The sequence below is a fragment of the Ipomoea triloba genome, chromosome 3 (genome assembly GCF_003576645.1).
Source record: "Ipomoea triloba cultivar NCNSP0323 chromosome 3, ASM357664v1".
NCBI lineage: Eukaryota > Viridiplantae > Streptophyta > Magnoliopsida > Solanales > Convolvulaceae > Ipomoea > Ipomoea triloba.
Window position 1 is genome coordinate 32,923,500 of NC_044918.1, and position 23,723 is coordinate 32,947,222.

The 23,723-nt window shown below is 37.2% G+C and overlaps 3 protein-coding genes and 1 long non-coding RNA gene across 4 annotated transcripts; 3 read left to right on the top strand and 1 right to left on the bottom strand.

Annotated features, from left to right (window-relative positions):
• The first annotated feature begins 725 nt into the window (after positions 1-725).
• Positions 726-3,043, top strand: LOC116012240 (ABC transporter G family member 5). The gene has a single exon (XM_031251738.1). The coding sequence runs from the start codon at positions 961-963 to the stop codon at positions 2,881-2,883; it is 1,923 nt and encodes a 640-aa protein (XP_031107598.1). The 5' UTR covers positions 726-960; the 3' UTR covers positions 2,884-3,043.
• Positions 3,044-6,278: 3,235 nt separating this feature from the next.
• On the top strand, positions 6,279-7,758 carry LOC116014120. Its single transcript, XM_031254122.1, has 2 exons — positions 6,279-6,941; positions 7,285-7,758. Exons 1-2 carry the CDS (start codon positions 6,280-6,282, stop codon positions 7,370-7,372), a joined length of 750 nt encoding a protein of 249 aa, XP_031109982.1. The 5' UTR covers position 6,279; the 3' UTR covers positions 7,373-7,758.
• A 2,541-nt stretch (positions 7,759-10,299) lies between these two features.
• LOC116012554 lies at positions 10,300-13,429 on the top strand. The gene is made up of 3 exons (XR_004097152.1): positions 10,300-10,339; positions 10,447-10,513; positions 13,394-13,429. It is a non-coding gene; the product is annotated as an uncharacterized LOC116012554 (long non-coding RNA).
• A 2,259-nt stretch (positions 13,430-15,688) lies between these two features.
• On the bottom strand, positions 15,689-21,347 carry LOC116013233. Its single transcript, XM_031252880.1, has 5 exons — positions 21,032-21,347; positions 18,105-20,900; positions 16,529-16,707; positions 16,004-16,306; positions 15,689-15,913 (listed from the first exon to the last, which is right to left on the bottom strand). Exons 1-5 carry the CDS (start codon positions 21,345-21,347, stop codon positions 15,689-15,691), a joined length of 3,819 nt encoding a protein of 1,272 aa, XP_031108740.1.
• Between the last annotated feature and the right edge of the window lie 2,376 nt (positions 21,348-23,723).

The window sequence follows — 23,723 nt, forward strand, 5'->3', positions numbered from 1 at the left end:
TATATATATATATATATATATATATATATATATATATATATATATATATATATATATATATGGCCAAGTTGCAATTCGCGGTCATGTCTTACCGGGCGGCCGCGCACCATTAGTTATGCAAAAAAGCACCAATAATGTTAGAAAACGCACAACAAAGAAATGAATCAATACATCACAAAACGCACCATATACCCAAAAAAAATGCACCATACCTCACCACACCTAATGGTGCGTTTTCGAACATTATGTCGTGCGTTTTGTGGTGATGCGTACCTAATGGTGCGTTTTTTAGTGCATTTCATTCTTATGTGTTTTCTAACAGTATTGGTGTTTTTTTGTATAACTAATGGTGCAGTCGCACGTTAAGACATGGTCGCATTTGAGCTGACATATGCATATATAATGAAACTGAACACTATCCCTACTAGAGTTTAGATGCATGGTCATGGTCTGCGTAGGAGGTTTGTATGATTTCCATGCAGAAGTTTCTAAATTATATCGTATATATCTTAAATCAAATTCGAATATGTAACTTTAGATATGAGAATTATGTTTCATTCGATTTGAAGTTCGATTTTAGGCAACACTATACACTGTTGAGAGGGTGGGTATGCTGTATGCATGATGGATAACAAGATATATAGTGAAATCATCACGTGAAAGTATGATATATATGTTTCCAATTTTCCATGGCTTACAAACAGATGTGCACTCAAATTAAAACATTTGCACGTGAAGCTATCAAACAAACGGACCTCCTAATTCTTTACACTTCGTTCCCTCCTTCAATTCGCAATTCCCAACTAGCACTCGTTGGTTTTCAATTTGTTTCATGACAAATTCTCAGCTGTCCTCTGAATAAAAATTGGAACAAAAAACAAGAATCTACTGAGCAACATATATATACAACGAACTGAACCGAACCAAATTAATCTCCGATCCTCCTCTTGGCCGGATATAATGAAGAAGCAAGGTTGTGAAGTTGAAGCGTTGGGCATCAGCTACGCAATCTCCACTCACCAAAAACACCATCGCCGCCGCCATTTCAAGCTCTTCAGCAGAGATGAAGAAGAGAAATTAGCCGGGGGAGTTCGTGTTGTATTGAAGGATGTGAGCTGCCACGCGAAGCCGTGGGAGATTCTTGCGATCGTTGGCCCCAGCGGCGCCGGGAAGTCGTCGTTGCTGGAGATCCTCGCCGGGAAAATACAGCCCCAGAGTGGTTTAATACGGTTGAACCAGAAGCCGGTGGATAAAGCGAGGTTCCAGAAGCTTTCGGGGTATGTGACGCAGAGGGATACATTGTTTCCCCTGCTCACCGTCGAAGAAACGCTGACGTTCACTGCAAAGCTCCGGCTGAGGCTGCCTGTACCGGAGCTGGGATCACGGGTGACTCAGTTGATCGAAGAACTCGGGTTGAGTCACGTGGCGGGAGCTCGGGTTGGCGACACGGACAGGATCCGGGGGATTTCCGGCGGCGAGAGGCGGCGCGTGTCCATTGGCGTGGAGGTGATCCATGACCCTAAGGTTGTGATTCTTGACGAGCCTACTTCAGGGCTTGATAGCACTTCGGCACTGCAAATTATCGACATGCTTAAACTCATGGCGGAAAGGCGTGGCAGAACCATAATTCTGAGCATTCATCAGCCTGGATTTAGAATCATGAAGCTTTTCAACTCAATCCTGTTATTAGCTAACGGCTCCTCTCTGCACCACGGCACGGTTGAGCAGCTTAGTACCAGGCTCAGGCTGCTGGGGTTGCACCCTCCTCTCCATGTCAACGTCCTCGAATTTGCAATCGATTCCATTGAAGCAATAATCCAAGAAGAAGAAAAAAGCCCATCAACTCCGAACAACAAAGCGGGGGATGAAGAACAACTGTTGCACTTACGTTGTGGGGAGAGCAAAACAGGCAATTTTACTCTGCAACAGCTGTTTCAGCAATCCAAGGTGGTCGACCAGGAAGCTATAGAAGTTGTGAGCAAGGATTTGGATTTGGTGGAGGAGAGTTTTGCCAATTCCAGGATGAGAGAGACAATGATCCTCACGCACAGATTCTGGAAAAACATCTACAGAACAAAGGAGTTGTTCGCTTTGAGGAGTGTTCAGATGGTGGTATCAGGGCTTGTCCTGGGATCAATCTTTTACAACCTGAAAGAGGATTTTGTGGGAGCAGTGGAAAGGGTAGGCCTGTTTGCATTCATCTTGACATTTCTGCTATCAAGCACAACAGAGGCTCTCCCAATATTCTTGCAGGAGAGGGAGATACTAATGAAAGAGACTTCCAGCGGGAGCTACAGAGTCTCCTCCTACGCCATAGCCAACGCCCTCGTCTACCTCCCATTTCTGCTCATTCTTGCACTCCTCTTCTCTCTCCCACTCTACTGGCTGGTAGGGCTAAACCCCCATTTCACACCCTACCTCCACTTCTTGCTACTCATATGGCTCATCCTCTACACTGCAAATTCAGTGGTGGTGTGTTTCAGCGCTCTGGTCCCAAATTTCATCATTGGGAACTCACTCATCTCTGCAGTGATGGGCTCCTTCTTCCTGTTCTCTGGCTACTTTGTGTCCAAGCATGGGATACCAAATTACTGGATTTTCATGCACTACATATCCCTGTTTAAGTACCCATTTGAAGGGTTCTTGATTAATGAGTTCTCAGGGTCCAACAAGTGCCTGCAATACATGTTTGGGAAATGTATGGTGAGTGGGGAAAAGCTGATCAGAGAGGAAGGGTATGGAGAAGAGAGCAGATGGAGGAATGTGCTCATCATGCTCTGCTTCATATTGCTTTACAGATTCATTTCCTATGTTATTCTCAGGTTTAGGTGTTCCCAAGGAGGGATTCTATCTCATTCCAAGATAATCATCCATCATAGGTGATCATCATCAATCTCTTCCTACCTAAATACTACTTACCCTACAATGTTTTTCTTTTTAGGTGAAATCAGAACAATCTGTTCTGTATATGTTTAAATGTCATGAAAACTACGGAGTATTACATAAACAAATAATGGAAGAAAACTTGTGAGATTGATAATCATAGTCTGGGTACTTAAAATATTGTTCTTTTCTTCTTCTTCTTTCTTTCTTTCTAATTTACTAGGGTTTGCATCCCAAATTGAGAGCCTCCCCTAACCTTACTTTAGAGTATATTCACAACCAGATAAATTCATATTACCCTTTGATAGGATTCAACTCCACACATTGTGTCTGTCACGGGCACTACCAAATAAATCCTTACCACCCTTTGAGTTTGAAAGAATCGAAAATTCGAAATCCGTACAATGTCTGGAGGTAAAATAGATTGTTAAATTATTTTGGATTGGTCACTTAACTAAGTTTGCGCAACTTTTTGATATAATTTATGAAAATTTGAGCGCGGAGGAAAGGGGGGTGAGGGGGTTCACGGGCCTTACACAAGTAAAAGTTATGATCTCGTGATGTATGGTTTGTAGCAAGTGGTTGAATTCCCTACAAATGCCAACGGGAGGTCTGAGTTTAGCCACAGTTGCCCATGCCAGTTGCCCGCATGGGCAACTCAACTGATCACAGTGGTGAAGTTTGAGAGAAGAGACCATGGATCGAGTCTTACTAGCAGCAGTGTGAGATTAATCTCAAAGTTACTATGATTTACATCTTCCCATATGCTTTGTCGGGTCGGGGCGTAGGGTTCCTTTGGGGTTAGGGATTAACCTTTTGGGAAAAGTAGAGTTTAGGCACAGCTAGGATAGAGCAAGAGTGATGTATTGGGCAAAGAAATGGCTCAATAATGTCAAAATCCCTATTCACGTTACAACTACTTTCATCTTATTTATAAAACTTGGTACTTCATCTGTTTATGGAGGAGTCCGGTGAATATTACCATACACAAAAGAGAAAAATAAAAATGAGAGTTGATATTTTATCTATAGTATATTTAAGAGTATAATTTATTCGGTCCAAAAAAAGGTGACCAGTGGGTAAAACATAATAACTTTCGTGTCTAAAAATTACCAAGTTAATTATTGTCAACTCTTTGATAGTAGTTGTGCATTCTCTTATCACCGAAAAAAAAGAGTATAATTTATTTTTACCTTATATCTTGGCAGGTTTGGTTTTTAAAGGAATTCTTAATTTCAATCTTGCTCTCTAAAAGAAATTCAACTATGAATATTTGTGAATCCACACTCACTTCTATCATCTTTTATTTCAATCTTGCTCTCTTAAATTTTTTAAAAGTTGCAATCAAACCTATAAACATATTATTTTGAAGCATTGAAGCCTATCAACCCGTTGGTGACCTGTAATTACAAGTTACCTAGGGTTCCGGTGACACTTCCACCATTTCCCAAACACAATCATTGGCGACCAGACGGTCACCAGTCGCATTTGGAGGAGGCGACCAAGTGGTCTTCCTTCTCCTTCGCTTGTGAAGGCGACCAACACGCCTTCTCCAATCGCCAGAGAAGGCGACCAACTAGTCTACCTTCGCCTTCTTCAACGAAGGAGAAGTGTTGCCTTCTCCAGTTGCCAGAGAAGGTAGACTAGTTGGTTGCCTTGTCCGGTGACTGGAGAAGGTGACTAGTTGGTCTTCCTTTGGCAGACCAGTTGGTTGCCTTCTCCAATCGCCGGAGAAGGCAACCAACTTGGTCGCCTCCTCCAAATGCGACTGGCGATTGTTTGATCGCCGATTATTATGGTCGAAAAATGGTGAAAATGTCACTGGAACCCTAGGTAACCTGTAATTACAAGTAACCAATCGGTTTCTGAGCTTCAATAATGCTTCAAAATATCATGTTTATAGATTTAATTATAATTTCTGAAAGTTTAAGGGGTTTAATTGACTTTTTGAGTAAAGTTCGATCATAGGTTTATTGGACCATTTTCTCTATATTTTATTAATATTATTTTGATTTAAATAATATTTCAAATTAAATAATATATAATAATTTATATTATATATGATAAATATCAAATTATATATATAGCATATGTTGCTGTTGTTGGGATCCCAAATTTCAATGTGTAAGACTGATCACTCAATACATTTGGTAAGTCATGACAAACTTCCATCACGGACTCTTTCAAAACTTCAGCATACATGGTCTGTTCTCCGTACACAGATTATTTATAATTTTATAATATACATTGCGCACCAAAAAAATTACAGAAATTATTAAATAAATTTCTATTTATATAATGCATTATACGGAGCATCAAATGTGATAGCCAGACAGTCGTTTCTCCTTTGTCAGATTAGTCTTTGTAAAATATTCCCCTTCCATAAATATTTACCAAAATATTTTAAAATATGCAGCTTGCTGTACACACTTCAACTTTTTCCCATGTGATTATTGAAGCTTGTTCAATATATTTTCTAATTAACTGATTTTATTTTAATTAAATAAGATAATTCAGTTAATTTAATCGATAACTGAAAGTCTGAAATACGTCAATTCAATAATTAATTTTAAGATTTGGAAAAATATAATTATCAATTAATTCGATTTTCACGAATAAATATAAAATATAAAATATAAAATATATTGCTTACATGATTGTAGAGGGTTAAACTTGCTAATGAGACTCGATCCATAATCTCTTATAACAAATTTTACTATTGTTGATTAGCTAAACAAAGGGCTATAGATGAGGTTACTCCATCATCTTTGATCGAGAAAAAAAAAAAGATAACTCAGTTTGACTAATTCAAAAAATTATATTTTGCATTATAGGGAAAGGAAATGAAATTCTGTTGATAAATTATGGGAAAAGGAAATTAAATTCTGTTGATAAAATTGTTGAATATTTACAAAAGGAAAATGCCAGAATACGTACAGAAGGGGTAAAAAAAGAAATATCCTCCCCATGTCAAAATCATCCTCAACGAAATTTTTACGTTTTCCTCCTTCAACCAAACTGCACGTAGATGCACAGAAACACTTTTGACTAGATCACTTCTAGAAGGTATATACATGTAGTTGTTATAAATTAATTAATTAAAAGTTGCATAAAAATAAATAAATAAATAAAATTGGGTATGCAAAAGTTGATCAGAGCTAAGGAGAAATTCAACAAAGTGTGTTTGACTTAATATTTTTTGAGTGACACTGGTGTTAGAAAAATGGTAAAAGAGAAGATTGGCACGCGTCTCCCCTTCAAAGACGCCAAAGACTACACAAAAAGTCATCCGTGCTTAATGCTATGTAGAAATTGGCATTGACTAAGTCAGTTCAGTACATGTACATATCACAGACGACATTGGAGCAATCAGCAGCTACATACTTACCAGTAACCATGCAACATCTCAAACAAACAACCACAATACAAATTCTTCCTCCTCCCAATCCTTTTCTGCAATTCAATAAATGGGATGAAGCAAGACAGATGATGTCTGACCATTCATCAGGTTCCAACAGCGAAATAGAGTTCCAGACTCGGAGTGACTACATGCTTCATTCTCCATCGCTTTGGGCATCAAAAGATCAAGCTTACTACCATCCATCTCCAAGATCACGCCTTAAGGCCATAGTGGATGGCCAGAGAAAGCTGATGGAGATGATTCAAAACATGCCCGACGACTCATCCCTTGAGCTGTCACTGAAAGACATTGTTCTTGACAATCATCAAGGAACAGGGAAGGTGGGAGTAGAGGATACAAGCAAGGTGAAAGATAAGAAGATCAAACCAACCTTCAAGCATGCTAAAATATCACCAAGTGAAAGCATGGATAGTGGAGTTTTCTTACTCAAGATGTTTGTCCCCCTCTCCCTATACACTAAGACCAAATCAAAAACAAAGACTTGCTCATCTAAACAAACGGAGAAACCTGCTGCAACTAAGGATTGGTGGAAAATGATCTATCTACATATCAAACACAACTCATACAGCAGAAGCATCAAACGAAGCTTCAGCAGCATAAGCATCAAAGAAAGCATTAGTAGGGGCAGTGAAAGCAGGTGCGTGTTTTTTCAATTTATCAATAAATAATAATTTTAGAAAATTTCAGCTTCATAAACTCAACTATATATAACTAACTGTATGTGGAATAATCACTGCCATGATTTACTCTTTAAAAAAAAAACCCAAAAGTCACCAAATTGGGGAAGTGATATCACATCAATAGAATAAAGAGGTCCAAAGATTAATCTGAAAAACGTCCACAAAGTATGTAGTCATGAGATGCGCTACTTAAAATATGTTAAGCAGTATGCTAATCACAATATTAGAATCTAAGTGTTAAATATCAAGATTGAGTATATGGCCTCAATGACTGAACAGCTATTTCCTAATTTTATACAGGTTGGTTGAAAGCAGCTCCCTACTGGATGAACCATCTTTTGACAGTAGGCGATATACATCAAAGAACCAAAGAGGTTGCCTCTTTTAATCGGCAACTGCATATCATGAAACATGAAGGATCACCGCAACTAGCTATATGAATAGTGAAAATAAAGGAGCCTATTTTAGTACAGCGCACTAGCAATTTCTATGTTCACCAAGTTCATGTATTTAGCGCATTAAAGTTAGCTAGGAATCTAGTATTTTGAAGGTGATACGATATAGGCATGACTGCCTCTTATGATTAAGCCGCGTGATCCATTATTATTAATTAGTAATTATTGATCATCTCAGAAGTAGATGGAGATTGTTCTGTCATTTGTAAGCTTCTCAGAAACAATCTGCAACAGGTAGGCTCTCTGCTCATAAACCAGATTTTATCAATCAATGTAATTGATCAAGTGCGAATGGTAGAAAAAGAAAGCATTATCTACAGGAGAGAATATCAAACTTTTTTGCATTAGTCTTCTATTTACATTGGACTATGCGAGAGACTAGCATGTTGCACAACTAATCACAAATCTATGAATTTTGAGAAATTTAATTAGCACCTGGAAAATTGAGTGGAGGTTGAATTCCTCGCCAAATAATCCGTACTAAAAATAAGGTTAAACGTTTAATACAAGTGTTTGATTAATTAGCTTTTGAGTTATTTTCAATTTTGGACCCAAGACTATGAGATCATTTTCACATTTAGTACCTAACTATTAAAATTTTCACATTTGGTTCCATGACTTTTAAATTCCTATCATATTTGGTCCTTCCGATTAAAATTCCGGTCACCGGCAACTATTTTTCGGCGAATTAATTCAGGTAAGGATAATTTTGTCATTTTATTTTTTAATTTATATAAAAGAGAAACAGAGAGAGAAGAAGGCGCAGCAGCATGAACCTTCGGCGAGCAGCAGCAGCAGCGTGGACCAGAGAGAGGAGCGGTGTAATACCCCGTATTTTATTAACATTATCCTAAGGCGTTGACATTCCTAAGTTATGATCTTCAGATATTTCAAAAGAATTTTTATAAGTGAGTATAGTTGTTATTAAGCTGCGAACCTACGTACCGGTCACGAACCGTAAAAATTTTAGGAGCTGGTGTTCGGACCCGTTTGTCCTAGGAAATGAATTATTAGACACGATACTATTATTCTTGAATTTCCTATTTAATTAAATCAGCTCATAGCAGCGAAAATTTATTTTGATCGTACATCGCTAAATTTCGCGGTGTACCGAACCTAGCCCAATTTTGAGGGTTAGTCTGGAATAAATTTTTAGTTTCGGAAATTATTCTATCTGGATTATTTTCCACCGAAACTTTATCTGTTTGGACCCCAACTGATAAGGTTGGAGATATTTTATTATTTTATTATTTTTCCCTTAATCTTATCTTATAAGGGATATTTATATGTTGAGATAAGAATGAAGAAATTTCATGTCTTCATTTCCCATTCCCATTTCGTGAGAAAAGAGAGAGAGAGAGAGGGTGATCCTTTCATCTTCTTCACCATTTTCTTCCATCAATTTCCATAGCCAAAATCCTTCTCAAGTGTCAATTTTGTTCGGTAAGACTTCGATTTTATTCGGTAAAAAGCTTTATATCCCTTCCTAAATCTTGAATCTAAGCTTAGTTTCTTAAAATATTGTGTTATGGTGTTGATTTTGATCCTAGGATTTTAAGGTGAAATTGGAGGAATCAACTCCAAAAGTCTTTTACGAGGATTAGAAACCCGGTCGAGGTAAGGAATCCCTTAAGTTGGTTTAGTCACTTGAAATTGGATAATTGATTGTTTGGTTGAAATATATGGATGTATATGCTTGTATATGTTATGATTATGTCCATTGAAAATATTGAAAAATCAAGATAGATTTCTGGCAGTAACTTCCGAGATTTATTGGGAAAATTTGGTAAGGTATTTTGATTCGATTTTCTTCAGATATGTAGTTCAATAAGTGTAGAACCTGCCTATAAAATTTCATAATGATCGGAGTAGTATAAGTATGGTTTTCGAATTTTTCTCCAAAACTGGTCCAGAGAGAGAAAAATTCCGGACAGCACACTGCCAAGGGCAAAAATGGAATTTTCTGTGTTTATTCGCGAACCAAAATGACCAAAACTTTTTATGGACATCAAGTACTATGAGTTGGGGTTCTACCATAAAAGTTTCAAGTGAAAAAGAGTTCGGGAACTATTTTTACCGGCTCAATCTTTCGGACTGCGCCAAGCTGAATCACTGTCCAGAATAGGCGGAACGTGTTGGACGCGGCCCTGGACGCGCGTCCACTGCGCGTCCAGTGGAGTCCAGTAGGTTCGAGAGTAAGATAAAATTGTATAAGCTTTGATTATTATTATTGATGTTTAGATGATGGGGTTGTAATGAACCTAAGAGGTTATGAGAATGATGATGATGTTATAACATGTTGATACATGGGTTATGAAATGGTGATAAAGTTAGGATGGATATTACTGATGATTGTAATGATCATAGATAGTAATTAGAGCTTAATTAAGGACTTAGTAATTAATGATGGATTAACAATGGAGTTCAGGAGGTGATTAAGCTCTAATTATAGTGATTAAGGACTGGTAATAGTTATTAAGGTTTAATGACTGGATGAATAGACGGAATGGTAATTAATATATTATCAAGGTGGGACTAATTATTTGAAGGATTATCTTTTGTGATTATTGTGAGATCTTTGTTATGGGCAATACTCTCTATTTGGTGGTTATGTTGAAAGATTGGAATTACTCCTTTATAATTTATTTGGAGAGGTTGGAATTCTCTCTTTGGTTATTATTTTAAGAACTTGGAAGTGATTCTTTTGATTTGGGGATTGTTGGTGTTTACTCGAGGATTTAAAATATCTCTTTGGTAAAGATATTATGGTTTAAAGGAATTTTGAGTGGTGATGATATTACGATATTTATTAAGGAAATTGTTATATGGAAATATTGAGATAAAGATTGTATATNTCAATTTCCATAGCCAAAATCCTTCTCAAGTGTCAATTTTGTTCGGTAAGACTTCGATTTTATTCGGTAAAAAGCTTTATATCCCTTCCTAAATCTTGAATCTAAGCTTAGTTTCTTAAAATATTGTGTTATGGTGTTGATTTTGATCCTAGGATTTTAAGGTGAAATTGGAGGAATCAACTCCAAAAGTCTTTTACGAGGATTAGAAACCCGGTCGAGGTAAGGAATCCCTTAAGTTGGTTTAGTCACTTGAAATTGGATAATTGATTGTTTGGTTGAAATATATGGATGTATATGCTTGTATATGTTATGATTATGTCCATTGAAAATATTGAAAAATCAAGATAGATTTCTGGCAGTAACTTCCGAGATTTATTGGGAAAATTTGGTAAGGTATTTTGATTCGATTTTCTTCAGATATGTAGTTCAATAAGTGTAGAACCTGCCTATAAAATTTCATAATGATCGGAGTAGTATAAGTATGGTTTTCGAATTTTTCTCCAAAACTGGTCCAGAGAGAGAAAAATTCCGGACAGCACACTGCCAAGGGCAAAAATGGAATTTTCTGTGTTTATTCGCGAACCAAAATGACCAAAACTTTTTATGGACATCAAGTACTATGAGTTGGGGTTCTACCATAAAAGTTTCAAGTGAAAAAGAGTTCGGGAACTATTTTTACCGGCTCAATCTTTCGGACTGCGCCAAGCTGAATCACTGTCCAGAATAGGCGGAACGTGTTGGACGCGGCCCTGGACGCGCGTCCACTGCGCGTCCAGTGGAGTCCAGTAGGTTCGAGAGTAAGATAAAATTGTATAAGCTTTGATTATTATTATTGATGTTTAGATGATGGGGTTGTAATGAACCTAAGAGGTTATGAGAATGATGATGATGTTATAACATGTTGATACATGGGTTATGAAATGGTGATAAAGTTAGGATGGATATTACTGATGATTGTAATGATCATAGATAGTAATTAGAGCTTAATTAAGGACTTAGTAATTAATGATGGATTAACAATGGAGTTCAGGAGGTGATTAAGCTCTAATTATAGTGATTAAGGACTGGTAATAGTTATTAAGGTTTAATGACTGGATGAATAGACGGAATGGTAATTAATATATTATCAAGGTGGGACTAATTATTTGAAGGATTATCTTTTGTGATTATTGTGAGATCTTTGTTATGGGCAATACTCTCTATTTGGTGGTTATGTTGAAAGATTGGAATTACTCCTTTATAATTTATTTGGAGAGGTTGGAATTCTCTCTTTGGTTATTATTTTAAGAACTTGGAAGTGATTCTTTTGATTTGGGGATTGTTGGTGTTTACTTGAGGATTTAAAATATCTCTTTGGTAAATATACTATGGTTTAAAGGAATTTTGAGTGGTGATGATATTACGATGTTTATTAAGGAAATTGTTATATGGAAATATTGAGATAAAGATTGTATATGGTGAATTTTGAGGAAATAGTTGTTGAACGACTTTGGATTATGGTTAGTTTTGAGGAAATAGTTGTTGAACGACTTTGGATTATGGTTAGGTTTGAGGAAATAGTTGTTGAACGACTTTGGATTATGGTTAGGTAATAGGAAATAGTTGTTGAACGACTTTGGATTATGGTTAGGTAATGACAAATAGTTGTTGAACGACTTTGGATTATGGTTAGGTAATGACCTTACCTCAAGTTACGATCTAATGGTGTTGATCATGGTGGAAGTTGTCAATGGCGATAATGACAAAGACAACTATCTATTATTAGTTGATGGTGGAACCATGATTATGGATCATCGACGATGATTGGATTGTAAGATGAATTGAGATTCATGATAAGGAATAAGGTTAAGGATGTTAATATAAATGGTGCTATGAATCGATTGATTCATAAATGATTGACTATGGGTTCGTACTATTATAATAATAGTATTGAGAATGGATATATGTAGTGTTAGTAGAATACATAAGTATCCGATGTGTGTCCAGCTTGTGTTCAGAGGTGCTTTCTTCCAAAATGGTTTTGGGAACTATGTTGAAAAGCCTTTGGGCAAGTAAAAATGTTTATAAAACTTACGTTGAAAAACGTACGCTATTTTGGTATATAGGTTGTCAAAACCTTATTTTTGAGGCAAATACCATTTTTTTAGTGAGTGTGTACCTCACTTGATTGATGAGAAAATGATGTTTGAAAAGCCTGCGGGTGATGAAAGTGTTTGAAAATCCTTCAGGGGCTAATGAGGTAGCCAATTTTAAATATTGGACTCAATTGCGAAATATGTCCAAAAGAAATGATTTGAGCAAGAAAACTGAAGGAAGGAAAATGTTTTCAAACCCTTCGTTCTAGTAAAAGTGGTGAAGGACCTTGTCTTGTAGCCTACGGGATAAAGAGCTTAAAGTGCCTTTCTCGTATGGTGGTTATGTTATTGTATGACCAGTTCATACTGTTGTGGGCGAAGTCTATTCGCCGAGTACTATATCACCCGAAAGGAAAAGGGTCTCCTGCGGGGGTGTGCACACTTAAGTATAGTAACTCTATTTTCGGGTAGGAGTCGTTCTTATGAACCTAGTGAGGCTAGCTAGGAATCATTCTAACGCTCCTATAAGTCCAGGGGATCAGTATTAGACCGGGCGATGACCACTGAACCCGAGTTGAACGATCCAAGTGGTCAGTCAAAAGTGGAGAAAGAATACTCCAGAGGCTTCACACTTTCTATCTAGGACCAAGTGGATTTTGAAATAAGAATGTAGTTACGCTGTAGCTACGGAAAAGAGATGGTGAAAAGTGAAAATACCCAAGGGTTGTGGGTGATCTCTCTTTGAAAAGTGAAAAGTGATGAGAATTCCTTATGAAACTAAGGAAGTTTTAAAGCTGAGAAAGAAATGATTTTGTCTTACGAGACAGGTGGATGTTGCTTCACTAAACTCTTTTTTTATGCAAAGTCTTTATTGTTAACTTATTTGCAGGTGAAATCTCATCAATTGGGTACAAGTTACCAAAATTCTTTTATGCGTGTTTTCAAACCTTTGTCTACTTTTAAGTGACAACGGATATCCTTATTTAGCCGTCGCGCTAACTGCACTTCAATGTGTTCTTATCAGATGCAGTTTAGTGTCGACTCCTGTAACCGATGAGCTCTAAATAGGATGGAAGTGCAGGTTGGGGTCTACTCTTTGATGTAGACAGAGATTGTTGTTAATGTTGTAAGTTTAGCCTGTGCACTTAGAGTGGAGTTTGTCAAAGAAGTGATAGAATTCACTCTAGGTGTGGCGGTAGCACCCAGTTTTCTGCTGATAAGATGTAAGCTTCCGCAGCATATGAATATTGATTTGTAATTAATGTAAGAATTGAAAATTGGGGTGTTACAAGCGGACCATGTCAACTGTGGACCAAAAGTGGAAATGGTCCTATAATCGTGAGACCAAAAGTGGAAATAATTCATTAGCTTTTTGTAAAAACTTATTACTCTAAAATGTTAAAATTCAAATTCGATAAGTTTTTTTAGAAAGTCATTTTGCATCAATCAATTATCAGCGAATAATTAATTTATCAAATATCTTTCTACAATGCTATTAGCTAGTCAAATCATTAATTCAAGGAGTATCGGTAGATGTATTTGGTCCAAGTTGGGAAAAGTTTATGGGACCTAGTCACTCTTTTATGATCAGTATGATCAATAGATATATTTGGCAGATTGATTATCACCTGAACTTCTAGTCCAGTCTAACTAGTACGTGGATTTTAAATAATGAAGATTTTTCCACTCCATGAAATTTCTCGGCATTCTATTAGCTATTGGACTCTTGTCTCCCCCTAATGCCAAGAAACAATCTTCATTAAGTATGCAGTCAGCGTACCTAATTATATATTGATCCCCTAGGGCTCTTGGTTATCAATAGATGGAGGTTTCTTTGATATGATAGCCCTTTTAGAGGTATGCTATGGTGGTGATATATGAAAATAGACCGCACACTAACAATAATGGCGCAAATAGGGGAATGTTTGTTTTGAACCACGTACTGAGTGTAAGGGAGTAAAATTGTGATATGTAGTGAGCCAGATTTTGCTAAACACAGATAATATCTGACTCGTTATATTTTGCCCAAAATGACCCATCCTCTCATGCCATAATTTAAAAGGATTTGGGTCTATAAATTTTTAATGTACTACTACTGGGGTACCGGTTGACTAGGCTAAAAAAAAAAGAAAAGAAGATGACTAGTCTGGAAGGAAGGTAACTGAGGATGTTTATTAATTCTCTTTGTAATGTGCTGCTTACAAAGTTCCAATTACGAAAAATAACTTGGGGCGATATTACACTTATCAAATCCATAAATAAATTCAACATCCTAAAGCCTTAAATTCAGTTAAGGGTGAAATATAATAATTTCTTATAATAACAATCCTTCCAAGATTGAAATAGGATTTAGAGATCATCTTCGACCAACTATATATTCATTATAAATTTTAAATCTCAATGCATATGAGATAAATTTCAATATTCAAGACTCATGTCAAATATTTTCTATAGCAAAAATATAGGGTGCGAAATAAATCATGCCCTATAGCAAATAATTGTAGCCATCCCAAGTAAACCAATAAATACTCCTTTGTGATGACTCACATTGCCATAAAGCATGAGATAATAATATATGATGGCATATACGCAATAGCAAACCGCAATATGCATAAATAAGTATATACATACACAACATATATATTGTCTGCATGCAAAATAATCCAACTTATAATTCCTTTATGCCCAGATTAACCATATATCACCATAAATAATTAATTAAAGCCATTTATGCCCAAATTAAAAATCGTCAAAGCAAATTAACCATAGTGTTGACTGCCATGGCCACAAGCATGGGTTCCAGAATTTTCTGTGGTTATTTCCTAGCTGAAAGAACAAATACATTACATTTATTCAAGCATCACACTGTATTTGATCAAGTACTCAGATAGTTAAACACCTTAGTACATATTAGGCACAAATTTTACGCAGTTCTGTGATTTAGGGAGAATGGAAATGCCATCGCAATCGCTGCTGAAAACGCTTTGTCTGCCTCCTCTATTCGCCGGTGAGCCGCCGGCTGTGCAACGGATTTCGGAAAATTCGGAGAGCTTCGATCGGCAATCTGATCGGCAGGGTACGATGGTGTTATGATTCTTGTAAAGCGGGAAAAGTAGAAGAAGAAAAATGAATCTGTTTATTATTGTTCAACAACCAAAAACACAGCAGCAAGTTGGTTTAAGTAGCAATACATTGACTAACAAGGGTAAAACGGGTATTTGACCTTCTAACAACTTAACCGCTAACCCCTTTGTTAAACGCTGCGTTTTGAGTCCTCCTGGGCTGTTACAGTACTTCCCCCTTCAACCAAACCTTGTCCTCAAGGTTTGAAATTAGGAAATTGGGACATGAGATGGTGGTATTCTTCCCATGTAGCCTCATCTGGTGATAAATTGGCCCATTGCACCAGAACCTCTACCCAAGGTGCATTATTCTTCTTTAGAATTCTCCTTCCTAGAATGGCCACTGGTTCTGTTAACATCTGACCATCAGGCCCAATCTTAGGACGTTCCATCTGTGCTTGCTTCCCACTGCTAACCTTACCCTAGAGTTGTGAAACATGGAACACTGGGTGAATCAATGCTCCTGCAGGTAGTTTCAGCCTATAGGCCACTTGACCTATTCTTTCCAATACCACATAAGGCCCATAAAACTTAGAGCTCAGCTTTAAATTCCTCTTGACTGCCATAGTGACTTGCCTGTAGGGCTGCAGCTTTAGGTATACCAGATCCCCTACTGCAAATGATCTTTCAGTCCTGTTCTTATATGCATTATGTTTCATCCTTTGTTGTGCCTTTCTTAAGTTTTCCTTGAGAGTTGTTAGAACCTGCATCCTTTCTTGGACCCAACTTTCTGCATTCTCATCCTCAGCCCTTGATGCATTGTTGACAGCCAACTGGGGTGGTGGGTAACCATACAGAGCTTGAAAGGGTGACATCTTCAAGGAACAATGGTAATTGGTGTTGTACTAGTATTCTGCTAATGCCAGCCATTTCTCCCATTGTTTAGGCTTGTCTGAGCTCATACATCTTAGGTAGGTTTCTAAGCATCTGTTGATTCTCTCTGTCTGGCCATCTGACTGGGGATGGTAGGAGGAGCTCATGTGTAATTGAGTTCCCATCCTTTTGAAGATTTCTTTCTAGAATTTGCTGAGGAATACCTTGTCTCTGTCTGTCACTATCCCCTGAGCCATCCCATGGAGTTTGTATACATTTTCCATGTATAGATTAACCACACTCTCAGCAGAATATGGATGTGCCAGGCTGATGAAGTGAGCATACTTGGTGAGTTTGTCCATTACTACCATTATAACCTCTTTATTGTTGGACTTCGGAAGTCCTTCAATAAAATCCATAGACACTTGAGCCCATGTAACACCCCCAGATTTTCCATCATACAAAAAGGCATAATTAATCATAATTACTAATTTCCCAAAACGGAAGCGCATAAAATCCAGAAGTGCTACTCCACACCTAAGTTTGTTACAACTTAGATGCTAAGGTAGTCTTTACATCTACTATCCTTATTAATACATACTATTACTGCCTTACATCCCAGTAATATACAACTCAAAAACCATAGTGATTTCTATCATCAAGAGTAGATCCATTTTCTCTTCTATCGCTCTCGGATATCAAGATCTATTCCATACCTGAAATTCATTTGGAAAACAGAATTAGCACATAGTGCTAAGTAATCCCTACTCCACCGTGTAAAATCATGGTTTTGGAAAATAGTTTTATTCTTTGTTTTCGAAAAACAGTTCATTTCACATGATAACACATTTTCAACAAGATTTCTCATATAAGAGATATTCATTTCCTCATTATTGTGCCAATAATCATAATTTCCACCTGTATACACAATATCATACTTATAATCATACCCATACTCACACTCGTACTCATAATCATATAAACATTTAAATAGAAATAACCAGCTTTTACCATAATAACGTTAAAGATATTCCGATTAACACCACAATTTCCTTCTCGTTTCCACCACCTCACCACAACCTAGTTATTCCAACTAGGGGAAGCAGATCTAGGACCTTTAGTGTGCACACCCCTTGTCGGGATTCCAAGCCCGCAGGTTAGTCACTAGCTCTAGTAACCCTGGATCTGTTTCTACAAGGTTACTCAACGTGGTTAACACCAATCACTTCAGGGCCCAATGTTTGTGAATCCATTGTGAATGTTAAAAGGAATAGTCTCCAACCTCACACCATAATTTCATTTTATCTCATTCTTTACTTTCTCACATAACACACTTTAAATAGTATAAACTTACCTTCGTGTATATANATTTTATCTCATTCTTTACTTTCTCACATAACACACTTTAAATAGTATAAACTTACCTTCGTATATATATATATATCCATACACATATAAGATCATACCTATTTATACATATATAGTAATTTTTCATATCACTTACATACATACAGTACCAAATATGTACATATACATATACGGTAAACATATATATATATACGGTAAACATATATATATATATATATATATATACGGTAAATATATATATATATACTGTAAATATATATATATATATTTATATATATATNACTTCCTTCTTCATGTTAGGCCACCAAAAATGTTTCTTGATATCTTTATACAACTTGACTCCCCCAGGATGTACTGAATAAGGGGTATTGTGTCCTTCTTCTAAAATTTGCTGCTTGATCTCTGTACATGCCTTTGGAATACACCATCGACCATTATAGCGTAGGCTTCCGTCATTGTATAGTACAAATGGTCCTTTCTTTCCATCAACCAATTCAGTCTTTACTTTGTTCAACTCTTGATCCTTAAGTTGTTCTTTCTTTATTTCTTCAAACATGTTGGGAATAATTCTCATGTGGTATAACTCAATTTCAGCTTTGGTCCCACCTTGCTCTCTTACCTCCAAATTTAGTCTTTGAAATTCCTTGCATAAGTCATTTGGTAGTACCCAAATAGTATTAAGAGTATGACTCGTCTTCCTACTCAAAGCATCTGCTACTACATTTGCCTTTCCTTCATGATACTGGATTACCAAGTCATAGTCCTTAATGAATTCCAACCACCTCCTCTGCCTCATGTTTAATTCTTTTTGAGTAAAGATATACTTTAAGCTCTTATGGTCCGTGAAGATCTTACACTGCACTCCATAAAGATAATGCCTCCAAATCTTTAAAGCAAACACAACTGCCGCTAATTCCAAGTCATGGGTGGGATAATTCACCTCATGTTTCTTTAGTTGTCTTGATGCGTATGCCACCACTCTCCCATTTTGCATTAGTACACACCCAAGACCTTTCTTTGATGCATCACTATATATTTCAAATCCCTCAGTTCCTGATGGTAAAGTCAATACAGGAGCAGTGGTTAACTTTTCCTTTAACTTCTGGAAAGCCTTCTCACAACTTTCTTCCCAACGGAATACAGTAGTCTTCCTCATGAGATTTGTGATAGGTTGGGCTATTCGAGAAAAATTTGGCACAAACCTTCGATAATACCCTGCTAATCCCAGAAAACTTCGGACCTCAGTAACTGTCGTAGGAGTAGGCCAATTCATCACAGCTTGAATTTTAGCTGGATCTACCGAGATTCCTTCCTTAGTCACGATATGGCCTAGAAATGCCACACTATCCTTCCAGAAATCACACTTAGACAACTTGGCATATAATTGATTTTCCCTTAGTGTTTGCAACACGATCCGAAGATGATCCTCATGTTCTTTCGGATTCCGGGAGTAGACTAAAATGTCATCGATGAATACAATGACAAACTCATCCAAGTAAGGTCTAAACACCCTATTCATGAGATCCATGAATACTGCTGGTGCGTTTGTTAACCCAAATGGCATCACCGTAAACTCATAGTGGCCGTACCTTGTCCGAAAGGCTGTCTTAGATATATCTTTCTCAGCCACTCTCACTTGATGATATCCCGACCTTAAATCTATCTTTGAGAAAGTACCAGCCTCCTTTAATTGATCGAACAGATCATCAATCCGAGGGAGTGGGTACTTATTCTTAACAGTCACCCGGTTCAACTCTCGGTAGTCAACGCAGAGTCGCAACCCCCCATCCTTCTTTTTCACGAACAATACTGGAGCTCCCCATGGCGATACACTCGGGCGAATGTATCCCTTATCTAGCAAGTCTTGAAGCTGCTCCTTCAACTCTTGTAATTCTATTGGGGCCATTCGGTACGGGGTCTTTGAAATAGGAGTAGTGCCCGGTACCAGATCAATGGTGAACTCTACTTCCCGTTCTGGAGGGAAGCCTGGAATCTCATCAGGGAATAGGTCAGGAAACTCCCTTACGACAGGGATTTGCTCAATTCCCTTCTTATCCACATTCAAATCTTCCACCATGCATAAGAACACTTCACACCTTTTTCCCACATACTTCCTCATCTTGGCCATCGATACTAATCTCACATCGGGCTGACTTGCAGCTCCCTTATAGGACACACGTTTTCCTTTTGGGCTCCTCAGTACCAATTTTTGTTTGCTACAACAGATCTGAGCCCTATACTTTCCTAACCAATCCATCCCTAATATTATATCAAAGTCGTCTAATCCAAACTGTATTAAGGTACAAGGGAAACTTTCCCCTTCTATGCTTATAGGTATGTTCTCAAAGATATTACTACAGGTCACCACCTTCCCCGATGCAAGGTTCACTTTAAATTGTACTTGGGAACTAGGTACTAACTTTAATTTCTCTACAAACCTTGAGGATATAAAAGAATGAGATGCTCCAAAGTCAAATAATACATAAGCAGGTATATCACGAAGCAGAAAAGTACCTGCTACCACATCGCTCACATCCGCCTGAGCTTTACTCATCACAAAGATCCTCCCTTGCTGGGGTCCACTCCTGCTAGTTGGTGCCTTGCTTGTGCTCTCAGTGTTACTATTTGCCATGTTCACTCCATTCCTAGCCTTCACTTGTATTCCAGATTGTTGGGTCTTTTCTTGACTCTGGCTAGGACGGAATGACCCTTCCCTCCTGCTAGTTTGACATTCAAATGAGCGATGGCCCTTCTTCCCACAATTGAAGCACTCTACCGGCATCCCTATACAATCGACACCGGGATGATCCTTCCCACATCTTTTACAGTAGAAATGCCTCTCCTTCATCCATCCTCTACTAGTCATCCCCGTACTTTGAGTTGGGAAATCCCTCCTAGGTCTGGGAATCCCACTTCTTTGGTAATCTCGAATAACCTCTCCTTGACTCATCTTAGAGTTCTTCTCTCCCCCTCTGCTACTACCTTCAAATTTCCTCTTACCCTTCTCACGAACCTCCTTCTGCATCTGCTGGACTCGATAATGTTTGGCAGCCCGGTTATAAGCCTCTCCAAGAGTCTGACACTCAAACACACAAACGGCTTTTTGAGTCTCAAAATTTAATCCATTTACAAACTTCCTAGCCTTGCTTGGCTCATCCGGGGCTAAGGCAGGGGCAAATCGTGCCAGCTCAAGATACTTAGCATAGTAGTCCTGAACAGATGTCGTCCCTTGACGTAGATGTAGAAATTCCTCGTACTTAGCGGACTTAACATGCTCGGATAAAAATGATCCCGCATTCGAGCTTTAAGGTCAGTCCATTGAAATTCTCCTTGTTGTTGATACATGGGTCCCATCATACTCCACCAGTTGTCAGCTTCTTGCTGGAAATAGAATGTAGCTATCTCCACCCTCCTTTCTTCAGGACATTCTACAGCCTCAAACATTTTGTCGAAAGTCCTTATCCAATCTTCTAACACTAGTGGATCTTCCTTACCAGTGAAGAATGGCGGACGATGCCCAGCTATGATCTTAGCCACATCTGGCCCTCCCCGTTGATTATTGAGAAGCGCATTTCCCAAAGTTTGAGTCAATTGGGTCAATTGCTGCAAATTCTGCGCTAGCAGTTCCTCGGTAGGAGTTCCACGAGGTTCGGCTCTCCTTCCAGACGGAGCCATTATAAACTACTGCAGAACCAATACGAGGTTAAGACAAGCACAAATCACTATCTAACTTACACAGGTGCACACCAAATCGGGTGCAATAGTGACAGTTCTAAGGATTAAACATAATCTTAACCAAGTAAAATAATATCACACCCTCACCACGATTCCTAAAAATTTCATTCCTAGAATTTCATCTCTACCTTCTTAAGATCCAATACTTATTTCTTAGAGTTCCACCCTAAAGTTCATGCCTAGGTCTCAACCTAGAGCTCTGATACCAACTGTAACACCCCCAGATTTTCCATCATACAAAAAGGCATAATTAATCATAATTACTAATTTCCCAAAACGGAAGCGCATAAAATCCAGAAGTGCTACTCCACACCTAAGTTTGTTACAACTTAGATGCTAAGGTAGTCTTTACATCTACTATCCTTATTAATACATACTATTACTGCCTTACATCCCAGTAATATACAACTCAAAAACCATAGTGATTTCTATCATCAAGAGTAGATCCATTTTCTCTTCTATCGCTCTCGGATATCAAGATCTATTCCATACCTGAAATTCATTTGGAAAACAGAATTAGCACATAGTGCTAAGTAATCCCTACTCCACCGTGTAAAATCATGGTTTTGGAAAATAGTTTTATTCTTTGTTTTCGAAAACCAGTTCATTTCACATGATAACACATTTTCAACAAGATTTCTCATATAAGAGATATTCATTTCCTCATTATTGTGCCAATAATCATAATTTCCACCTGTATACACAATATCATACTTATAATCATACCCATACTCACACTCGTACTCATAATCATATAAACATTTAAATAGAAATAACCAGCTTTTACCATAATAACGTTAAAGATATTCCGATTAACACCACAATTTCCTTCTCGTTTCCACCACCTCACCACAACCTAGTTATTCCAGCTAGGGGAAGCAGATCTAGGACCTTTAGTGTGCACACCCCTTGTCGGGATTCCAAGCCCGCAGGTTAGTCACTAGCTCTAGTAACCCTGGATCTGTTTCTACAAGGTTACTCAACGTGGTTAACACCAATCACTTCAGGGCCCAATGTTTGTGAATCCATTGTGAATGTTAAAAGGAATAGTCTCCAACCTCACACCATAATTTCATTTTATCTCATTCTTTACTTTCTCACATAACACACTTTAAATAGTATAAACTTACCTTCGTATATATATATATATATCCATACACATATAAGATCATACCTATTTATACATATATAGTAATTTTTCATATCACTTACATACATACAGTACCAAATATGTACATATAAATATACGGTAAACATATATATATATACGGTAAACATATATATATATATATATATATATATATACGGTAAATATATATATATATATACTGTAAATATATATATATATATTTATATATATATATATATTCGGTATTATATAGGTATATATAAATAATAATAATAATAATAATAATAATAATGTTACACGTACCTATGTATATAATATATATATATAAGATTTTACATATATAGATGCCTTCTTCATATATTCACCACAACATGATCATATACTAATTACTTCACATAATCATACACATGTCTACACATATACTCATGATATACCACAATCACACCAAATTTCATCTACTAAAATCTTTATATCCATACTTTATCAAGAATTTCATGAATATCAAGGTGGAAAAAGGTTTTGGTGGACATAAAGATTACCTTTTCTTCTTGAACTCACACTAATTTCCTTTGGATGTTCACTCTTCCACTTCCTTTGATTCTTCTACACAATCCATAAATTATCCACAACATACATAATATTAGATCCTTGAGAACACTAACTATACTAGAATAAATAGCAAAAATAGGATTTCCTACCTAAAATTTTCCTAAAAATTCTAGGAAGTGTATAACATCATAACTCCATATTTAAGAAAACTATTCTTGGATTCATGATCTATGAAGGAAAACAAAGCTTTTGAACCGATTAAAATGGAATTTTACCGAATATTTGTGATCTTGATGAAGGAATTGGCTATGGAAGCTCTTTGAACTCAAGGAAGAAGATCAAATATTTTTTCTCTCTCTCTTCCTCTCCAATATTTCGGCCAAAGAGGGGAAAAATGGAAAAAACAAAGCTTATATATTATTTCTTATAAGATAGGGATGAAACATGTGGCAAAGGAAGTGACACTTGTCACATTCTTGTGGTTCCAAAAATAAAAATCCTCCAACTTATCAGTTGTGGTCCAAACAGATAAAGTTTCGGTGGAAAATAATTTAAATAGGAATAATTTTGAAACCAAAAATTTATTCTAGACTAAAACTCAAAATTGGGCTAGGTTCGGTACACCGCGAAACATAGCG

Excerpts from the sequence above, each read along its gene's own strand:
- LOC116013233 (XM_031252880.1), bottom strand. The coding sequence starts at position 21,347 with ATGGCTCCGTCTGGAAGGAGAGCCGAACCTCGTGGAACTCCTACCGAG. Across the intron at positions 16,708-18,104 it reads CGGAAGCCTACGCTATAATG|GACTTCCGAAGTCCAACAAT; the intron begins GTCGATGGTGTA and ends ATTTTATTGAAG. Across the intron at positions 16,307-16,528 it reads TAGTGACAGACAGAGACAAG|ATGTCACCCTTTCAAGCTCT; the intron begins GTATTCCTCAGC and ends TGTTCCTTGAAG.
- LOC116012240 (XM_031251738.1), top strand. The coding sequence starts at position 961 with ATGAAGAAGCAAGGTTGTGAAGTTGAAGCGTTGGGCATCAGCTACGCA.
- LOC116014120 (XM_031254122.1), top strand. The coding sequence starts at position 6,280 with ATGCAACATCTCAAACAAACAACCACAATACAAATTCTTCCTCCTCCC. Across the intron at positions 6,942-7,284 it reads AGTAGGGGCAGTGAAAGCAG|GTTGGTTGAAAGCAGCTCCC; the intron begins GTGCGTGTTTTT and ends AATTTTATACAG.